Raw genomic sequence first — 23418 nt, 5'->3', positions numbered from 1 at the left:
CAGCAAAAATGCACATCCCCTTTAAGAGGGGCAGGTTGCCTTTAAGTAGCACTAGCCATTCGTGATATCAGGTCCCTTGATGACGCGTGTAGCCAATGAACAACACGGGGAGCGCTGGGTGCACACAGCAATCATTAAAAGAGCAGGTAGCACCAATTTAACATGCTGCCTGCAACAAAACAAATGCGTGCGGGTTAATTGCTTACTACGATTCCCATACCTGTTTTCAGGAGTTAGCTAATTTAACCTCGTAGTTTGCAGAACCAAATCACAATGTGCACCTGATGTATTGCGCAATTAGGTTGCCACAAGCAACATTGCCTTCGCAAGATCCTGCAAATCCCCTGGGAGTACTGATGCACCAACATCAGTGCCAACATCCCCAGCATCAAAGCACTGACCACACTTGACCAGCTCCGTTGGGCAAGCCACATTGTTCACATGCCTGACACAAGACTCCCAAAGCAAACGCTCTACTCAGAACCCCTACACGGCATGCGAGCCCCAGGTGGGCAGAGGAAACGTTTTAAGGACACCCTCAAAGCCTTCTTGATAAAATGCAATATCCCCACCGACACCTAGGAGTCTCTTGCCAAAGACCGCCCTAAGTGGAGGAAGAACATCCGGGAGGGCGCTGAGTACCTCGAGTCTCGTCGCTGAGAGCATGCAGAGAGCAAGCGCTGGCAGCGGAAGGAGCGTGTGGCAAACCAGACTCCCCACCTATGCTTTCCTTCAACGACTGTCTGTCCCACCTGTGACAGAGACTGTAATTCCCGTATTACATAGAAAACATAGAACATAGAAAATAGGTGCAGGAGTAGGCCATTCAGCCCTTCGAGCCTGCACCGCCATTCAATAAGATCATGGCTGAATTCAATAAGATCATAGCTGATTGGACTGTTCAATCACCTAAGAATTCACTTTCAGAGTGGAAGCAATTATTCCTCGATTTCGAGGGACTGCCTATTATAATGATGTCTCACAAAATGTATTTTACTAACTAAACTTCCACCAAAGTTATAGTGGTGGAGTAAGAGAAACCCCAAGGAAATTCACCACTTAATCTCATTTTATGTGTTATCTTAAAGCATTAAGTACAGGTTTAAAGCAGATATGATGTTATCTGCTTTAAACCTGTACTTAATGCTTTAATGTTGCAATATTGCCATTTCTCTGTATATAGTGTAAAGTTAAGCTCTTTTTCTTTATTTGGACTTTTGCTTTATTTTCTCCTTTGAATATCATAGATATTGTTATGCAATTCAGAAATTTCAGAAATAAAATATTATCTTTAAAAAACACACAGAATATTTGCTTATAGGGCTTAGTTTTAAATTATAATTTTTGTTGTGTATTTCAAACACAATAATAATTCATCATCACTGTGTGCTTTAGAACTTGAAACATTAATTAGAAAAAATAAATGCAATTTTAATCGGTGTCATTCATTGATTACTGTCCTCATCCACCCACATCGGAAAGATCTGACTGTCATGCATTTAGTAGAATGGCCCCTAACAATGAGAAACCATATATACTATATAAAAAGGGAGTTTAAACTATGTACATACTATAACTTTAGCAATGTATTCCTATATATAACTTTGACATAAAGTATGTTCCATAAGGTGAAATGTTAAAGTAAAATTAATTTCTATTGCTAGCTTGTGTTTGAAGTATTCTTAATTTTATTTTTTTAATGATCTTTTATTTCAACAGGTTTTGTGCACTTCATTAAGACTGTCTTTTTCTTCCCCCAGAAAACAGAGAAACTAACTATAAATGTAATGAAAAAAATATTTAAAGAGAAAATATAAGGTCAAGAAATCACATACTAGATCTGTAACACAGTCTTGCATACACAACTACAATTACAGTGAATTTCTGCATATTATAAACAGCTTGTCTATAATTGTAGGCCCATGTGGGCCACCCCGACCTGCGAGAGGACATCACTGCAGGCGGGAGTATGAGAGCTGGAGCGCTGGGCCCCTGCAACATCGCGGGCCACTCCGACCTGCGAGAGGACATCTCCGCAGGTTGGGAGTATAAGAGTTGGAGCATGCCACTGCAGCTTCCAGCGCGAGCCAACACAAATATGTGACAGCTTTGAGGTGGGCGACTGGGTGATGTCATCAGGATCCAGGTCGCAGTTTGGAACATGGGCAGAAGCATTGGCGGGGCCCTGGTACAGCGGAGGTGTGGGAAGGTCATGGCGGACTTGCGACGAGTGATCGGGGCAGAGGAGTGATGAGGGATCGTGGCTGAGATTTGGTGGGTGATTGTGGCGAAGGTGCGGTGAATATTTGTGGCGGAGGAGCGGTGAGAGTTCGTGGCGGAGGTGCGGCGAGAGTTCGTGGCGGAGGTGCGGCGAATGTTTATGGCGGAGGAGCAGCGAGATATCGTGGCGGGGTGCGGCGAATGAGGGTACGGGGCCCAGAAGAGCCGAGGGCCCAGGGGCAGCACGGGCCAGTCCACACTGCGATATGTATGTGCTCTAGGTCCATGCAGCAGAGCAGGTCTCCAGTCGTCCTGGTTAACCCTTGCCACTGGATAAACATAGAAACATAGAAAATAGGTGCAGGAGTAGGCCATTCGGCCCTTCGAGCCTGCACCACTATTCAATGAGATCATGGCTGATCATTCACCTCAGTACCCCTTTTCTGCATTCTCTCCATACTCCTTGTTCCCTTTAGCCATAAGGGCCATATCTAACTCCCTCTTGAATATATCCAATGAACTGGCATCAACAACTCTCTGTGATAGTGAATTTCACAGGTTTAACAACTCTCTGAGTGAAGAAGTTTCTCCTCATCTCAGTCCTAAATGGCTTACCCCTTATCCGTCTCCCGACCCGACGCTGCTGCTTTCCGGACGGACGGGCCTTTTGTAGGCCTCAGCGATCTCCCGCTCCGTCTCCGACTCGACGCTGCTGCTTCCCAGACAGACGGGCCTTTTGTAGGCCTCAGCGATCTCCTGCTCCACCTTCCGACTCGACGCTGCTGCTCCCTGGACTGACGGGCCTTTTGTAGGCCTCAGCTATCTCCCGCTCCGCCTACTGATTCAATGCTGCTGATCCCTGGACTGAAGGCCTAGCTCTGTCAAGCCTCTGTGGTGGCTAATGTGCAACAGTCACTACACATTAAAAAAATCCATGCAAGGGAATCTTCCACCCTTCAATTGGAGTTCAGGACTGGAACATCGTCCTTCATTGAAACATCTGTGAACTCATGTGGAAGCAAGGCATCCTCGTTCGAGGGACCGTCTACGATGATGATGAATTGTAGGATATCTCATGAGTTAAAAATTCAGGAAGCAAAAATATAAAAAAAGATATATTGATTTATATATTCTGGTCATAATCTAATCTATATTTTAAAAATACAATTCGCTAAACAAAGTTCAAATTCACAACTTAAAGGTCAGGTGCAGCTCATTTGCCTGTGATCATCAGAGTTTTGTTTGAGTAATAAAACTCAGCGTATACAGAATGTATCAAGTGATCTATAAATCCTTTTGCACTTGTATTAAGAAGGAGCATTTGAACTGTATGAAACATCCAATTTATGACATCCCAACAATTACTTTGAAGAAGTCAAACTCCTGGGATTTAGCAGTAGATGGAAAAGAGGCTGATCTGGTGCAATGCCATAATTGGAAATATTCATCCAAGAGATGATCCCCCCATCTTGTCCAACCATTTATCTAGCTTGGTGTGTATGATGGCCAGGACTTTGTGCATATTGTTTTCGTGTTCAACTTCCGTATGTTGTAGGCAGGGCCATTGACCTCTTTAGGAAAAAGTCGTTCAATTGTAAAAAAACACAACACCGATTATACCTGAGAATCTTGCAGCTTTATTCTCATCGTGGCCCCTTTACATCTGGCACACTGAACAGTGCCGATTAAGTTCCACTAAGGTTCCCCTAGTGATGTTCCTGACCTCTGCGTTTCCCGTGCAGCTGCAGTTAAGCTAACATCAGGATTCCAATTGCATCATAAGATCCCGATTTACATGTTACTCATTAGACTCTCACTTCTCTCTTGCGGAAGCCTCCTCACTGCAATGAGTCGCAGTTATTAAAAGACCACTGAATAGGAATGCAGTGGGTTGGAGCCACGAGCTACACTCATCCAATTTTAAGTCCTTACCCGACCCTTACCTGCCCGCCCGGGGGGTTAAAATCGAGGCCATAGCATTTATTGTGTAACAGTTACATAGAAGACAGAACATAATGACGTAGTTTAGTATGATACACACAAATAACATGGGCTAGACTTTCCACTAGGTGGCCATCGCCCAAAAAATGGGCCTTGTTCCAGCGATGTAGGACGTCCCAGCCTTACTGGTCGCTGGTACATGGGCCATTTTTTTTTTTTGCGGTTTTCCACTCAACCTTAGGCCGGCGATGTGGAATGGACGATCTGATTTTTCGGCGAAGTCGCATTTGCCCACCAAAAGAGGAAGTCAAAAGCTTCCCTAGCAATGGCCTTGCGCACATGTGTGAGGGTTTTTTTCCGGCCGACTGGTTTTACTGCGTTTCGGGAGGTCAGGGGTCATCACACATGCTCAGAAGGTACAGGATGGAGGAGAGCGAGAGAGAAGAGATAGAGGTGGAAGCCAGAGAATCGAAGCCAGTGCAAGTAGAGAATCAAATAAAAGAGCTTATAGATCATTTAATTCATATAAATCATATATATTTAAATTTAATATTATAATATAATATATTAAAAATGTCTATGGAACTAGAAGGAGAGAGGAAAAGGGCGAAGCCTTTCAGCGACGAGGCCAATGAGGCCCTGTTAAACGAGGACCATTCCCAGTGGGGCGAATTGACTCGGGGTGTGCACGGGAAACCCCCACCCCATGTTTACTGGAAAATCTGGGTGGAGATTACTGCAGTGGTGTCCTCGGCATCCCACGAGGCGAGGGGATCTGACCAGTGCCGAAAACTCTGGAATAGTTTGGTAGCGGCAGCAAGGGTAAGTTGCATTTCCTATTTTACTGATGCAGATTTCTATCATAACAATGAATGTCCGGTATTGCATTTAAGTTTGTCATTCATAAATGTATTACGTAAATCATGTTAAGGTGCGGACAGTACTCTGAAACAGCAGCATATAACGTTTTAAACTGTTGTGACCATGATTCTACCTAGTCAATTACCTTTTGCTATGCTGTGCTCTTTTTTCGTTTCCAGAAGAAGATATCTATCAACCGGGCAGAGCAAAGGCGGACGGGGGGCAATGTGGGCTGGCCTGTGCTGCCCCTGGGCCCCAAACCATGTCTCTTTCAAAATGTTGTGAACTTGTATTTGATTGAACAAATTGTTATTTTTCAGTTGCATCAGCACAGTTCATAGTTCACAACTTATCATGTAAACATTTTTTCCTATCATAATTATTTATTTGAGAATTGACATTTTTTTGCATGGACAAAACACAAGCTATTTTTATGTTGGCTTAACTTCATATCTTTCATATTAGGAATATGTTATTACTGAACAACGTAGGAGATAAGTGACATAGCACAGAGGCCTTAAAATTCTGCTGGAGTTTTCCTTGGCTCCCGCCATTCAGGGAAACGGCATAAATTAGCTGCCGATATCCTGTCAAGCATCTGCAAACATAGATACAAAGTAACTCATCCCATGGTGCTGAATATCCTGATGGTATGTGCAATCTATGAGATGTGGGTGTGAGGCTTGCAGCAGTGCACTAATACATAAAGCAGGTGACCGATGTCTCGATTGCCAGGGCTAGCTACTTCATTATGTTTCACATTAAAAACAACTAGAATAATGAAAGAACATTGCACTTTGTCTGTCACAGGTTTCTCCAAAGTGCAGGCCATATAGGCACCATCCCTATCCCAATCCCTAGCTAAAAAATTATCCGTGTGAATGCCTGCTCTCTGATGGCAATGATGACAACTTTATTTTAGGAATTGGAGGTGATTTTAAGGTGATTGGAGCGTGGGCAGGTACAGCAGTAGCAGTGAGGTTGGGGCGAAGGAGCAGCGAGAGATTGTAGAGCGACATGATTGGGGCCCAGGAGAGGCGTGAGTTTGGGGCCCAGGGGCAGCACAGGCCAGCCCACATTGCGGTATGTGTGCGCACTGGGTCCTTGCAGCAGAGCTAGTCTCCAGTCGTCTTGGTTAATCCTTGCCACTGGACCAAGACCTAGCTCTGTCAAGCCCGTGTGGTGGCTGGTGTGCAAAAATCCACGCACAGGCATCTTCCACCCTTCAACATGCAGTTCGGGACCTGGAATATTAGGTCCTTCATTGAAAAACCTGTGAACTCATCCCTTTTTGGCATGGAAGCAAGTCATCCTCGATACGAGGGACCGCCCATGATGATGATGGAAGTCTCCAAAATGCATGCAAGTCTCCTAAGATATGAGTAAATGCTTTTTCTATAAATTACCAATGCTGATCGACAAATACAATTGCAAAATCATGAATGTGTGTATCGATATTTTATGGAATGAAAACAACTGCAATTATTTTGCACAATGATAATTTTGATACAAAATTATTAAAGATTGGGTCATTTTTTTGTACAAAAAAATTAGACAGCCTTAACGCTAAAATCATAATTTATTGAGGCAGTAAACCAAAAATATATGATTCAGTAAGTTGGACCTTTCCTTTTTAAATCCACTTACTTATACTTGATACAAAGAGACCAAAATACATAGACAATATCTCACTTTCAGCATGATAAATGTCTGTAAAATGATGTCTGAAGTGGGTTATAGTTAACTTCACAAATAGAGATATTTACTAAATGAGGCCGTTCTTCACAACGTGTTCTATTTACTATATTTAAGACATTTCTAGTAAGGTTTACAACTGATAACAAATAGTAAAATAGATAAAGTTTTGACCAGCTTTGTGCTTTTTTCTTAAATCGAGGAAATTTATTGGAAACTGTGATTTCACCTTCTCGCTATTATCATACACAGAAATGTAAAAATCGCTAAGGCACATCTAATGCAAAGTTTCTATACAATATATATTAGCAGTTAATGCAGTGTGACATGGTTAGATTCAGGTGTCTCAGAAGGCTTTAAAGTTGAGGTTTTGACAGCAGTTGTGCTTTTTATTGAGCCCTGTAGCGAGTCACTGCTCCAATGTCTCTGTCATCAATTTGGAAATCATTCTGGACTAAAGTGGTAAGTGGTATCTGGGTTATGTGCTCAAGGTTGAAAGCCAAATTGAAATATGATTTGCTGACACCTTAAACCAGTGTGAAGTAGTGACATGATTATATTTGGTTTTTAATTGGTTTTCTTCACATTGGAGGAAATATGTGCACAGCTGACAGGGGCATCAAAAGTAAGGGGCTTATTAATAAAGAATGAGCCTATGAGTCTCACCTACACTGATAAGTACCATATGGGTGACATCTAATGATATGTATATATCTGGCAGCATCAGAAAAAAATTCAAGTTTGAATTCCAGAGATTAACAATTTTGAAAACAGTTTATAAATAATTAAACAAAAATCAGAGATTTGCAATAATATCCAGGTCATTATGATGTTATTAGGATTATTATATTACCTCAATAGGGGAAAAGCAATTTCATTAGCCTAGTAACAGAGAATTAGGACATCAATGGTTTAGCAAAATAAATTACAACACATTTTGGTTTAGGAACCAGACAACCTTTTCTATTAAACTGGCTTGTTCTAATATTCTGTTCCTATTCTGGAAACTCTCAATAGTTATTCCATGTGTGTCAGTTCACCCTTCTTGCAGGTTTGAAAATGCAAAACAATTCCTATTTCTGTATACATTTGCAAAATCACTTTCTGCAGATTGCAAAAGCAAGCACTGAGCATAATACACAATGCTCTGAGTAAACAACGTTATACCAATCAATTCTCATAGTTTACATTACATCACCCAAAGCTTTTTGTGAATATCTGAGCCCTTTAAACATACATGTGGGTGTCATGAAGCAGCATTGGAACACAGCTATTTTCAATGCATAGTTCTAGAACAACATTTGCTGTAGAGCAGTTTTTGCATAAGTTATTTTTTTCTGAGAATACTTTATTTGCCGAAGTTCACCCTTTCAGGATACAAGGGATAAAATCAGATGCTAAAATGTTCAACTGTGAATGATGGCACTTTTGGCAATAGTGCAGTGCAGTAAGTAATTGCAATTGTAAGAATATGGAAATCATTCTATACATAACACTTGGTTGGCCACGTCATATTTGTATAAAATGCCTGCAGGGATCACCTGCAATGAAGCTCATGGAATTTCATATTGTCAAGTTTTTTAGTATTAGTTTTGTTCACTTGACTCCTTAAAGGACCAGGCAGCTGTACAATCAGCCAGACAGCACTGAACTAAAACTACCAATATTAGGAAAAAAGAATCTGCAGCTGCACTGGATCATTAACTGCGAGCTTTACTTCTACCCTGAATTTTATTATCATAATGCTTCAGGTGGTAGATGAAAATTAACATAGTTGTGTGCTTGTAGCAGTGACCCACCCCAACTTTTACTGGCCTACTCTCTCAGTGGTTTTCTAGTGTACCACAGGTGCAAATAATTAATACTGCAATAGCAGCAGAGTGACACTGCAATTATCTACTTGTGTCTCTGAAAAAAATCACTCCTTCCTTTTTTAAATTAGCAAATTTGCTGTTTGGCAGTAGTGCATCTTTATATTATTTCTGAAATAGTAAAAATTAGCAGGACATTTAAAACAAAAATACATTTGTGCTTCCATTTTGATGAAGAAAAATCTGTTCCATTTGCACAGTTTCCATGCTGTTATTCAAATGATACACAGTGCATCCAGTGTGTTTAATTCATCATCCTTCTGTGGCTCGATGAGGTGAAAGAACTCCATTAGGTTCAGTTTAATACCCCTGTTGAATGGGTTATGAAAGTGCCCACTCTCATCATAAAGATAACTGTATCTCTTCTGGTTCATCTGTTCGTTTATTGTTATGTTAACTGCGGCCACGTAGAACTGTAAACAATGACAATGAAATGACTTATCAGCAGTACTTGCAGTGCAAATTAAATCTTGATGAGTTTATAAAACTTTATCTCTCCAGAATTTTATATATCCATCATTTATTGAAATTTAATTCCTATTATATCAATGATTTTTGATTGAAATGGACAGACTAAATGCACAACTCAATTTACCAAGCTCTTTGTATAAATGTAGATAGAAAAAGGACATAGTGCAGATTTTAGTTGTATCATTATATGGTTATGTGTTCATCAGATTGAGGCATGATATTGGAAAACTGTTCATTTTCCTTTTTGCAATCAACTTCAATGTATATTCTTAGGACACAATCAAATCACATCACATCCAGTAAGAAATATATTCTGTGAAGAGTAGCAGACACTATGGCTGGAATATTCACATTACAGAGCATGCGGGTTTGGAAATGGGTCAGCAGTTAAAAGCGCTGAAATTGACAGCGCGCCGGGAATCCGCCGTCATCCCCGCAACTTCCGCATTTAACTGGGGCGCTTTTCGAAGACCTTCTCAGGAGAGGCGGGTGAACTCATTGAGGTAGTTAACTGCTCATTGAGAGACCGTTAAATGTCTTTTTAATGTGAGGTTTCAACTTTAACTGGTTGCACACGGGATTCAGGGACCTCGGGAAGCTTGTCTGTGAAGGCAAGGCTGCAGCGTACGTGGTCATTGTGCTACTTTATTAGTGACAGCTAGAAAAAGCACATAAATACGCACACCTTACACCTGCTTTCTTCTCTAAGGGAATGGCTCTTGCTGACACCATTTTGAGCAGAGATATTGCTTTCAGGAGTTTGCAGGTGATTTCTGCAATCTCCAAAGCCACTCTCACCACATTACTAGTCACGCTCACTACATTCGAGGATTGTGCCTCTGATTTCCACTTTACCTGGCATCTATCAGACCAGCATGGGTGCCCCTTATACTGTTTCACCTTAGACCTCAGATTTGGATCAAGATGAGATCCAGCACCAACAACACCAGCAGCAGCAGCAACCAAAGCAGCAGCTCCTGTCCTCACTGACAGGATGCTCCACAGGAAAGAGGGGGCACCACAGGGCTGCAGTGGCCGGAAGTGTTGTAGAGAGTAGAAAGATATATATAGACTTAGGCATTAGGCACCTGCTGGATATTTAAAACTCACATAAGCTTAAATGGACACACACATAAAATGGCTGCCCAGGCATGATGGGAAACCAGGTAGTCAAGCTGTGAACTGTTGAACGTTCACTGACCGAGCAATAACCCTGTGAGGCCCACTGTAGGAATGCCTGGGAAGACAGAGATAAGAAGGAAGCCATCTCCTGTGAGCAAGGCCATAAACCAATTAATTCCCCAGGAAGAAAGATAAGAGGGAAACCATTTGCTGTAAACAAGGCTATATACCAATTATTTCTCCCAGATGAAAGAACTAGGGAGAGAACCTATAAAGCCATCGATCAGCCCAAGCTGACAATGGTTCCCTGGATACTAGGAGAATTCTATTGGGTTAAAAGAACCTATATGTAATCTATAATCGTTGTGATTGGCTTGTGTCCAGCCGTGATGGGCTGTGTAACTGTAGTAAACTGTTTTGTAACTGTTGTGAAACATATAAAGGTACATGTAACTCTTTGTTCTATGAAGAGAAACCTGGATACGGTCCTGAGTTTTTCCTTCCCGCTGAGCGTAATAAAAGCTGCTTCAGCATTGGAACCGACCCTGAGTGTTGAGTGATTCTTCTAAGAAAACACTAACGCTAACAATGGCGTAGTCGACGGGATTTCCCGGAGTCGCTGGACGCCCTTGGAAAAAAAAACCCGGGTGAGTATAAAAAACAATTTTTAAGTATAAAGGGTGCGGAAGGTGGAAGCTGGTTGATCGACATGAGGAGACGGTCTAATATCTCAAACGCCTAGCCTGAGCCTGAATTAAGAGGACTTTTGTCCCACGTGACGGCCAGGAACCAAGTAGGCGTAGGGAACACACTTAGACCGTGGGATCGTGATACCGAGAGACATCTTCCGGACCCAGTAGTGTAATTTGAAATACCCCGGGGTAGAACCAAGCGGTGTACAGCGGCTAATGGAATCCAAACCTGTGAACAGGGTCGGACCAACGGGCTGAGCGGTGGTAGGTAGTCGTTAAGGATACGTAGAGCACTGCGGGAATTGCTTAAACGCGTTTTTAAGAATTGTATAAGTTTGTGTAACAGCAGAACTTGTGACCTGACAGTAGCCAAGAGACAGTTTACTACAAGTCGCGCTAGAAAGAAAGCGGACCTCTGAGAGTAGATTCCTAACGGTACTAGTCCTACCCAGGAATGGCCATGAAAACAAGTAAACTCGAGTGGGGACCAGAAGGGTCGCTTACCCGCCACCTGGCGGAAAAACAAAAGAAGCTAATTGAAAAAATGATTAAAGCAGGGTGGAATCCTCAGGAATTAGTTATGTGAGGAATTATTTAGATAAAACTACGAATTCCCTGAAAGGTCATGGATCCAAAAAATTAGTTATGTGAGGAATTATTTAGATAAAACTACGAATTCCCTGAAAGGTCATGGATCCAAAAATAGAGCCGGCCAAAACAAGAAGAGAGACTGTTGTAAATGTCTGATCGTTGAGTGAGAAGTGTCTGTGTGATTTTTGACTGCAGAATGAATTTTTTTATGTTTTCATGTTCCGAAAGCCTGGTTGGAAGAGGAATGCAAGTGTCTGTTTATTTTAGAAACAGAGTGAAAGTCTTTTTTTAAACCCTTTGTAATGTTGTCCTGTATGTGGGAAGTTTTAAGACATTTAAGTTAGAAACGCAGGTGTGGATTTATTCGGATGATAAGTTACGGAGCTAGGAAAATAAACAAATAAAGAATAGGTTTGTTGAGCAAAATATTTATTTGACATGCTCACTTACTTGCCGAAAGAAAACATGCAATAAAGATTGAAATTACAAAGTTTGAATTGGGATTTTGAGATATTCAGAGAAGGCACAGGAAATACTGAGGTGGATTTAAAAAAAAAAGAAAAAGATTAAATTAAATCTGATCAGGTCAAACTCCTTGGCAAGTGGCGAGCTATCTGCGAAGGTGTAAAAGGAACTTTTGGAAAATGTTAAAAAACAGCAAGCTTTAGTAACGACTTTGAAACTGGAGCATTTTGAGATAACGAAAGGCAGCATCAAACTCTCAAAGCTGGTCTCCATTCCAGTTATGGAGAAAAAGAAAAAGATAAAGACGCCACTTTGAAAGTAAACAAATGATTTTAAATTAACAACTTTATGGAGTTACGAACCCTCCGTGTAAAATACAAAACCTAATTTGAAGAAAGGAAAAAAAAAAGATGTAACGGACTAAATGGAAAAAGACATAACTTACTAAATACTAGTTGATGTTTGCTGTGAAAAAGATATTGGTTTAATTAGAAGAGAAAAAAAAAATTGGAATAAGTAAAAAAACACTCTACATGGATTCGAATTTTAAATTATGAAAAAGTTTCAATGCAGTTTGAAAAGATTTCCAAAATGGACAGTGTTTATCAAAAATGTCCTGAACAGTTTAAACAAGCAGGAGGGTTTTGAAGATAACGAGGAGAAAGAGAGAAATAAAAAATAAAACAGAATTGAATTTCAGTAAACAAAATTGCTATTGTATGTGTGGTCTTGTTTTAAAACAATTAAAAAAAAAATTCTTTGGCAAGTACTTGAATTAGAAGTTAAGAAAACATTGGAGTTTACTCTAATGATTTATGCTGTTTTTAACGGATTCCTAATTTCGAAGCCAGTTTTGAAGGCACAAAGACTTTTTTTTCAGATGATTACGTGAAGTCACGTAATGACATCAGGTCTTCTTACAAACCTGGAAAGGAGTTAACCCTTTCCATTGACAGCCGTTTTATACTGAACATTATTAATTTGGATTTCTTAATAGGGAAAAAAAAACTCACCTAACAGAGGAAACAAAAATAAAAACAGAACTAGCTTATGTAATAATACTTGCCTGATACAATAAAGAAATAGATATTCAATAAAACAAATTGAAGAGTTAAAAGCTAAGATAAACAGGCTGGAAGAGATAACGGGTCTAGACGGATAGTGCAGTGCGCAGCCATAGCACCATCACCTCTGGCAATAGAGCCAATGTACCCCACGGTGGGTAGGTGTAGTCCACAAACCCAACCTAACGGTAAAGCAGACAGCGATGTTTGGAGGAATAGCTTTGGCCTTGGTCATAATAGGAGTTTGGGTAATATTTAAGTGGGTAAAGACACGGGCGCACGCCCTACAGATTCAGCTCGAAATGGTTCGATTATAACCTTGTCCTTCTGATTTTGCAGGGTGACAGGGACACTCGTAGAGCAAAAAACTTAACCCCTGGTGACGACCAGGCCGTCTGTTTAAAATTACAGATAATACTTACCGGAATGGGAATACGAAAGGCGCTACTCGTAATATGGATAGCCCTGCGACATGCACGTACCCTGGGCAACACCGACGGACAGCAGAGCACGCTGGAAATAAACAACTATATGAACTATGGAGCCTTGTTTAATTTAACGGACGGAATGTGCATCCCAGCAGCCAAGGACTGGAGCAAGGACAGGACTTATTTTAATGCATGGTTACAAGTGAATCCTAATAAGAATCCTAATAAGAATAAGAGTTTGTGTACAGTGCTCCACGGGTATAAGGAGCAGATGCATTAAACGGAGGGATGTCAAAGGGCCTGATGAATGTACTTTCGGCATAATTTGCGCGCCTCCGGGACAATCCCAGCAATCAGTCATCCGCAAGAAGGGAATGGGGCTGTGTGGGTATTACGAGGAGGCGGGGGCGGCTGCAATATAATTGTATGTATGTTTCTCACCCCCTCCGACACCGTGCCCCATAAGAATCACTACATTGCCCGAAGAACTGCCTTGTCCCATAACTACTAAGGGACCAGAAAATGGGATTGCAATGTACAACGAAGGGGAATTATTGTATGATAATGTTAAACATGAAATTGTGCCTGTTCTGATCAATATTTCAGGCATCCAGATGCCGGAATATTGTACCGAACAGTCAAGGAAGATGTACGATGTATTAAGTAAAGTCGTAATGCAGCAGGCTGCCGATGCCATGGGTGCCAGTAAGTTCCGGGGACAGGGGTTAGCCCCCAGGATGAAGAGGGAAATAGTTAATGATGTTGCTACCGTTTTCAATACAGAGACCTCCGTAGTGAACTCGATAGACATACAAGAATTAAATGAGAGGGTGGAACAGCTTAGAGGGGTGATGAAGGGGTTATTGGAGAGGGTGGAGCAAAACCAGGAAGACCAAGCCAACCTAGGAAAGGAGTGTGCCAAAATCCAGCTGGATGGCATCTCAGTCCTGGAAGCTCACGCCAAAACCATCAATCACCTCATTGATAGAGAACAAGAAGATACAATAAAGCAAAGACAGGGACAACTCTGTCATGCTTATGGTCTGTGGATGGTGGGACAGATCCGCCACAACCTCGACCAGATCCAACGCGGGGAAGTACCCGATTGGATAGACAGTTCACATTTGGCTCAGTTGGCGAACCAAAGGGGGACACTGGATAATTGTACTCTGAAGGGACTGACCCGAGTATACCCCGCAATTCCAGATTGCCAGATGGGTAGGACTACCGGGATAGGGATAGTCCTGTTGATCCCCATAGCAACGCCGGACTCAGGGCCGTTCCCCTTATACCAACTAGAGAATATCGGAGTAATACGGGAAAATGTCTCCATACGCTACTACCTAACCACCACCTCTGCCGTTCGTCGAAACAACATACTTACTGGGATTTCCCTAGCAGATTGCAAGCAAAGGGGGGAAATCACAGTATGCCCTCACCCGGTGGGCCGAGGTGAACTGGACGAGTGCGGGTTTAACCGAACCAACGGGTGTGTACTAGAAATAGTGCCCGCACACATGCACTTCGCGAGGGCAGGCTACGGAGGGAGGGGAAGATACTACGTCTCTACCACAGAGCGTTCATACCAGTATAATGACCTACAGTGCCCTATACCGCAGCCAAACTTTTGCTTTACACCACTACGACCTGTCGCGATCGGGCAAGCACATATCACCCAGGTTAGGCGCCGGAAGTCCGAAGTTATTGAAGTAACTGATCAGCTCCATGATCATTTACAGGATTATGACGAGCCAGAGCAGGTCCCTATCCCACATCTAACCGAAGTATTACGGGAGTTGAGGCTCAGAGTGGGTCAATCTGTAAAACTCTATCACCAGCTACAAACTAAAATCAAAGAACTGGAAGAAGATACCGAGGTAGACTTACAAAGTCAGAGTTGGTGGAGAAAAGTCTGGGACTGGGGAATAAATGTGAACATCCATCCATGGATCCGAATTATTTCACACACACTGGTCGGAATACAATTAATCTTAGCAATAACATGGGGCGTGATGGCCTGCCAGGTATGCAGGCGCCACAAACGGCGGAAACGGACCAATCACCGTTCCCTGGATATTAAACAAGCCTGTTTGATAAGGGGACGGGAGGAGCTAGCCTTTGTTAATTTGATCTAAGCAACCGGGACTCCTGAAACCGCGTGACTGGCCAGCACGTGGAGGCAAGGAATACCGGGCCGTGCACAAATATCAGATAAAGGCAGTATTTCGGTTAAAAGGGGACTAGGACTAGTCCCTTTACCGAAAGGGGGAATTGTTGTAGAGAGTAGAAAGATATATATAGACTTAGGCATTAGGCACCTGCTGGATATTTAAAACTCACATAAGCTTAAATGGACACACACATAAAATGGCTGCCCAGGCATGATGGGAAACCAGGTAGTCAAGCTGTGAACTGTTGAACGTTCACTGACCGAGCAATAACCCTGTGAGGCCCACTGTAGGAATGCCTGGGAAGACAGAGATAAGAAGGAAGCCATCTCCTGTGAGCAAGACCATAAACCAATTAATTCCCCAGGAAGAAAGATAAGAGGGAAACCATTTGCTGTAAACAAGGCTATATACCAATTATTTCTCCCAGATGAAAGAACTAGGGAGAGAACCTATAAAGCCATCGATCAGCCCAAGCTGACAATGGTTCCCTGGATACTAGGAGAATTCTATTGGGTTAAAAGAACCTATATGTAATCTATAATCGTTGTGATTGGCTTGTGTCCAGCCGTGATGGGCTGTGTAACTGTAGTAAACTGTTTTGTAACTGTTGTGAAACATATAAAGGTACATGTAACTCTTTGTTCTGTGAAGAGAAACCTGGATACGGTCCTGAGTTTTTCCTTCCCGCTGAGCGTAATAAAAGCTGCTTCAGCATTGGAACCGACCCTGAGTGTTGAGTGATTCTTCTAAGAAAACACTAACGCTAACAGGAAGCGATACCCCAAACACAGGGTATACAGGCAGAGGATGAACTTTCTGGACATGACTTAATAGCAATGCTTCAGGAGGCTCAGGCTATCACGGCAGGTCGTGGCAGACATTTGTAGCTTGCTGGAAGAAGACCTGTTGTCTAGAGGACCAGTGGCTGTCAAAGTCACCACTGCCCTCAACTTCTTTGTCTCAGGCTCCTTCCAGGGATCTACAGCAGGCATTTGCGGGATCTCGCAATCAGCCACCCACAGATGCATCACCCAGATGACCGATGCCATGTTTCACAAGTCAGCCACTTATGTAAACTTTGCCACTGATGAAGTCAGTGTTACTGAGGGGGCACTCAGCTTTGCGGCACCGGCTGGCTTCCCACAGTTGCAGGGCATCATCGACTGCACACATGTGGCCATCAAAGCCCAGATCATCCAGGAGTGTATGTTAACTGGAAGGGCTTCCACTCCCTCAATGTGCAGCTCATCTGCAACCATAAAAATATCATCATACATGTGCGTGCCAGAGTCCCAGGAAGCTGTCATGACTCTTTCATCCTATGCCAGTCCTCCCTCAGCTCTTTGCATCTCCAGACACACTTACCGGCTGGTTGCTTGGAGACAAGGGCTGCCCTGAAGATGTGGCTGATGACATACTTGGAGGCCAAGCAATGATGCTGAAGAGCGCTAGAATGAAAGCCACATATCCACCAGATGAGTCATAGAGCAAGCAATCGGCATGCTGAAGATGTGCTTCAGATGCCTTGACAGATCTGGAGGAGCCCTTCAGTATGCACCAGCCAGGGTCTCCAGAAACGTTGTCATATGCTGCACAACATAGCGCAGCAGTGAGGATTGGAGCTGCAGGAGGAGCAAGGCGCAGAGCTCACAGCCTCTTCGGAGGAAGAAGAGGGACAGGTGGAACACAAGGAGGAGGAATCTGAGGTGGAGATGGAACCAGCAATGGCACATATTGCTGGCTAGGAGGTCTGGGATGGCCTCATAATGGTCCGATTTAGTTAAATTGCACCAGTGCACCCACCTGGCTCCCAGATGCTGTACCAACTGCCCCCATGAACACCACAAAGCAGTCCTAAAATGACCAACCCATTCCTGTCACACAAACATCCATTGCTCGAGGTTAAGTAATGTCTCACCATTCACTCCAAGTGCTTGCATTCACAAATCTCTTCAATATATAGCAATAACCACCTCTCCCAACCACTTGTATGCTTCTTCCAACAGCCTTAAATTGTGATGTGTGCTTTTTATATAATGTCTTAAATTTCTGAACTGAAAGTGAGTCATCAGTGATGTCATCAGACCTGTTCCACTTAATTGGCCGGGAAACCTGTATGACTGTTTTAATTGATCCAATTCAGTTAAACACGCAGTGCAGAATGCGCTGTTGAAAACTTCGGGATGGCGACTTGCACTCACCCACCCTGACTCGAAGGTGATAGTTCCGGTCTATAACATTAAATAATGAGAGCATAAATGTAGGTGCTGCTTTGGACATATGCCTAAATAACAGATACACCACATAGTTCTGTAAATTCACTGAAAATTATGAGTTGCTAATGAACTTTAGTAGTTGTAACCACAGTAAAACACTAGAGGGCAACAAAGCTAACATAAAATGACAGCTCATATCCTATTCATTTAACCCATATAGGTTATAGTTTATCATATACAGTTAGATTATTGAAATTGCAAAATAATAATTACTATTAAAATAATAATGCATTTGAATTTTATTCATTATGTTGACCAATCGTGCCTGTTATAGTCATAAACAAGATTTATCATGGATGTTACATGCCAGGCCTGGCCCATTAGACTAGGAATAAAATATCACCATGTTTCATTATTTAAAAAATTATATCCCCTTTCATGACTTCAATAGTTACATTTTTGAAATAAATTAAATACATAGAATTTACAGCACAAAAACAGGCCAGTCGGCCCAAGTGGTCTATGCCAGTATTTATGTTCCACATGGGCTTCTTTGCTACCATCTTTATATTGCCTCTATAACTAGCAACTTTTCTTAATTGAGGAACATGCTTCTAGGCCACTGTAACTGGTGTCTATAATGCGTGTTGGATTGTCAGGAGCCATAAAATGCCTGCAGGGATCACCTGAACTCCTACTATTCTCTTTGACCCATGCCAAGAGTTTATTTTTTGAAGAATATGGAGCAAAAGCCATTTTTGAATTCCTGTGATCCCTGCTGGAAAATTTGTGGGGAAGATGAATGATCCCGTTTCAAAGGAGGAAGAAAGCAAATGGGAGAGAATTGGTAAAAGAAACACTATAATCTGAAAGACAGGAACAGTACATACACATGTGCCGGTCATTATTCCTGAAATGACTGCAATAACAGACAGGAAGATGAAGCCGATTCCAATGAATATGCTGCGACCCATCTCATTAAACCAGTCCCAAGCGAAGTAGACTCCCATCACACTATTAAGGCACATTGTAGCCAAGAAGCCCAAAAAATAAATTCTGTAAAAATAAACACAAATAAAATTTGTGAATAACATTCAGAGTATGAACCTTAAATATATTTATTTATTGCATCCTCCTCTGACAGGACTGAAACAGTATGAACCTCCCTTTTCCATGTCATTTTCTCCTTTGTACCCACAATGTTAGAGCCTCCCATTGAGTCGACAGATGAGTCTCAATTATTAAGTATGCTGGGTATGTTGATGGGAGAAGATCTCAATCCTGGACTCACATATACGGTAATATATACCCCCAACTATAGGAGATGCAGCTGGTCTCTGCTCAGCATCTCCCCATGGTGGCCCACCTGAAGTGGGGGGAAATTGCTGGCAGCTGGCACCCACAGCGGTCAGCGTGTGAAATGGCACATTTTTCTCCCGGGTTGCTCACAGGAGTCCCTGCAAGATCAATCCTCAATTCAGGGAGACTCCTGGCCAAGCCTTATGGGAAATCCATCAGGGACCCAGGCCCAACACCCCCAGATACCATTTACATGCAACGCGTGGGGAAGGAATGGCCAGGAGTGGTCCTAGCAAGGGTACGGGGAAGGAAATCCTAGTCAGGGCAGTGCGGCATTAGTAGGCCATACTGCCCGTATTCCCAACAATCTCTCCCCTACATTTTCATTAACAACACAAAAGATGAAATTCATATGGTCGTATGATTCAGTTGATATTATCATTAAGTTATTAAGGATAAAATTAATAAATTATGCCAATATGAACTAAATTTAACGTGGAAATTAATTTAATTAGAAAACCAACTTTTCTCTTTAAAACAAAACTCCTGATTACTATCTGGACAGTATAAATCAGCTGCTGCGAGGGAAAACAGAATCTATTGTAGGAATTGAACCTGTTTTTAATAACAGCTGTTGGAAGTATCTTAGAATGATCTGGGAATGTGGGATATTAAACAAAACAACTTCAAAGGCACCTGTTCCAGTCAGATGTAGCAATGCTAACTTTCAGGTGGTTAGTTTTACTGCCAAAATGCTTGGGACAGATTTTGCGGTGGGTACAACTTCATTCCATCTTTGAAATTGACTGCATGATTGGGCTATCCGCAGGCGCTTGCTTATGCGCTAAATCCCGAACTTGCGATCTGTCAAGGTATGCTGTGATAGATGATCTGCACCAACAGGGAAATACTCATTGTTAGCGTAGAGTTGGGCTAATTGCCCGCCAACTGCCCAGCAATTATGTCCGAAAATTTTACGGTTAGTGAAAGCAGGCGCAGGATCCTGCTTCACCGTGAAAGGAATCCATTTGTATTGAACATTGAGAGCAAGCAATGGATATAGTTGTAAGCAATACAACTTCTACTCTAAAACGTGCAAAATCCGCAAATTGTTCAGCAAGTTTAAATAAAGTTGAAATGATATTGTTACCAGAAAACCACTCTCAGAAACAAACTACTTATACTGAACACATATTGCTTAACATATCCTAAGATTTAAAGGATTTTTTTTCAAGCAGAGAGGATAGGCTGTAAGTGGTCTCTTCACCGATTTTGCAGTGCGTTTGAAAGGATTGTTAACCGTTCTGGTATCACTTCACAATAAAATACATGTACCTAGTGGCAACATTTAGAAACATTCAAAATATAAAATATGACAATTAATATTTAAAATTTATCAATGTTTTCTGCACTCCAATTGTATGATCAAGAACTGGACATTCGACACAGATCATTTATACTTCTTCCAAATGTTTGAAATAAAACTATTTTGCTATTTAATGATTTTATGTAAAGCTGCCCCACAGCTGGTGTGCTATGTGCATGGTGTATAGTAAATCAAAAGGATCATTGCCAATGCATTTTAGTGCTGTTGAATCGCAATCTGTCGTAAAGTTATTGTTACATTTTATTATCTTTTCTTACTAATGGGCATTTGACAGGATATTAAATGCTAGCCTGAAAATAAAAAACTTAACTGATTTAGATAAAATACACCAAACACATCTTTAATTTAAAAAGCTGGGATGTTTGAAGTGCAGCACAGGTAATACTTTGGGCTAGCAAAACTTTCTACAATGCTCCTTTGTGCAAAGAGGAAAAGGAACACGTTTCTTAGTATGAAATATAAATAACGTAACATTTAATACACTTCTCAAGTGCTAGAAACTGTTTTAACATAAATAGCTAACAGTAAACATTTAACTCATTTTTACCCCATGACGGTCAAAGGACAAAAATCTTTCCATTGACCTTTTTTAAGCTTCAAGTGGAAAACTGATGTCAAATTATTGTTGGTATTTTGTTGCATAATTTTAACAAAATGCTAATATATGAAATAAGTCCAAGTACCAGTTTAATTAAAAATAAAAAAAAGATTTAAAAGTGTTTAAAATGTAATTTCAATGGAATAGACTGAAAGAAGTTTCTGTGGGTGTGGTTTAGTTTTGACAGATTTTGTGGGCGTGTCTTCTCTTACGCATCGGCTGTATGCTGTGCTCCAGACCTTCCTGATGTAATACGCTGTACAGAAATCTGCGGCGCTGAAGAGCAATGTGGGGCCTCGCACAAGGTAAGTTCATATTCTTTTCAGACGTTGGCGGCGTACTCCGTGGCTACACCGCCAACTGCAATTTTTGGGCCATTCTATCTAAATTCTACTGGGGCACCTGTATTTATCTTAAACTACCAAATACAACACGAGGTTAGAACTGCAGGGACATTTTTATTTGTTCCTATAAACAACTCAATGAAATGGTTTGTAGCATTAGAATTGTACAACGCAGAAACAGGCCAGTTGGCCCAATAGATCTATGCTGATGTTTATGCACCACACGAGTCTCCTCCCACCTTCCTTCATCTCACCCTATCAACATGTCCTTCTATTCCTTTCTCCCTCAAATACTTATCTACCTTCCACTTAACGACATCTACATCTAAAGGCTTCCACATTCTCACCTCCCTGAGTAAAGTTTCTCCTGAATTTCTTACTGGACTTATTACTGACTATCTTATATTGATGACCCCTAGTTTTGGTCTTCTCGCTAGTCGAAACATCTTCTCTATGTCTATCCTATCATAATTTTAAAGACCTTTATTAGGTCACCTCTCAGCCTTCTCTTTGCCTCAGTACATCCACTGCTGAAGCCCTCATCCATGCCTTTGTTACCTCTAGACTTGACTATTCCAATGCACTCCTGGCTGGCCTCCCACATTCTACCCTCCATAAACGAGGGGTGATCCAAATCTTGGCTGCCCATGTCCTGCTCTCCCATCACCCCTGTGCTCGCTGAGCTACATTGGCTCCCGGTTAAGCAACGCCTCGATGTCAAAATTTTCATTCTTGTTTTCAAATTCCGCCATGGCCTCACCCTTCCCTATCTCTGTAATCTCCTCCAGCCCCACAATCTCCTGAGATGTCTGCACTCCTCTAATTCTGCCCTCTTGAGCATCCCTGATTATAATCGCTCAACCATTGGTGGCTGTGCCTTCTGTTGCCTAGGCCTTAAGCTCTGGAATTCCCTGCCTAAATCTTTCCACCTCTCGACCTCTCTTTCCTCCTTTAAGGCACTCCTTAAACCCTACCTCTTTGACCAAGCTTTTGGTAACCTACCTTAATTTCTCCATATGTGGATAGGTGTAAATTTTTTGTCTCATAATACTCCTGTGAAGCGCCTTGGGTTGTTTCGCTACGTTAAAGGTGCTATATAAATACAAGTTGTTGTTGTTGTTGAAAAGAGCCCCAGCCTGTTCAATCTTCTTGATAGTTATAACCTATCAGTTCGGGTATCATCCTCGTAAATTTTTTTGCACCCTCTCCAGTGCCTCTCTATTCTTTTTGTAAAATGGAGATCAGAACTGTGCACAGTACTCTAAGTGTGGTGTAACCAAAGTTCTATATAAGTTTAACAGTGAAATGAACCCCAGTGCTTTGTTTGCATTTTCTATGGACTTGTTAATCTGATTTGCTACTTTTAATGATTTGTGAATCTGGAACCCTAGATCTCTTTGCCCATCTCCTCCATTTACACTCTTATTTTCCAAGGAGTATATGGCCTTTATTCCTCCCACCAAAATGCACCACCTTACACTTAGCTATATTGAAATTAATTTGCCATTTATATGTCCATTCTGCAAGTTTATTAACGACTTCCCATATTTTGTTGTAGTCTTCTTCAGCGTTAAGTATACTCCCCAATTTGGTGTTATCTGCAAATTTTGAAATTGTACTTCCAATTCCCAAGTCCAAATCGTTTATGTAAATGCTTAACAGCAGTTATGCCGGCACTGATCCTTGTGGAACCACTTCTCACCTTCTGCCAGCCTGAGTAGCTACCTTTCACCCCTACTCTCTGTTTTCTGTTTTGTAGCCAGCTAGCTATCCATTCTGCTACGTGTCCCCTGACTCCAAATGCTCTGACCTTATTCATGAATCTGCTATGTGGAAGGCTATAGTTCCCCGATTTAAGAATGTTTTGTGCTTGCGACTTATTAACTCCTGGATTCCCTGGTCGTTCTTGTCGAACCAGTCTTGGGGCTAGATTTTCCATTTTTGTGCTTATTGCCCAAAAATGGGCGTTATTTCTGGCGTGG

The 23418-nt window shown here is 41.8% G+C and overlaps 1 protein-coding gene across 1 annotated transcript in view; it reads right to left on the bottom strand.

Annotated features, from left to right (window-relative positions):
- Positions 1-8803: 8803 nt before the first annotated feature.
- LOC139231302 (uncharacterized) overlaps positions 8804-23418 on the bottom strand; it is a 209311-nt gene continuing 194696 nt past the window's right edge. Inside the window, exons 9-10 of the mRNA XM_070862502.1 lie at positions 18699-18864; positions 8804-9001 (exon numbers count right to left, since the gene is read on the bottom strand). Coding sequence (XP_070718603.1) covers positions 8804-9001; positions 18699-18864 — 364 coding nt within the window. The remainder of the gene's footprint in view (positions 9002-18698; positions 18865-23418) is intronic.

Source organism: Pristiophorus japonicus, chromosome 2, assembly GCF_044704955.1.
Source record: "Pristiophorus japonicus isolate sPriJap1 chromosome 2, sPriJap1.hap1, whole genome shotgun sequence".
Lineage (NCBI taxonomy): Eukaryota > Metazoa > Chordata > Chondrichthyes > Pristiophoridae > Pristiophorus > Pristiophorus japonicus.
This window is presented reverse-complemented; position numbering and strand designations above follow the sequence as displayed.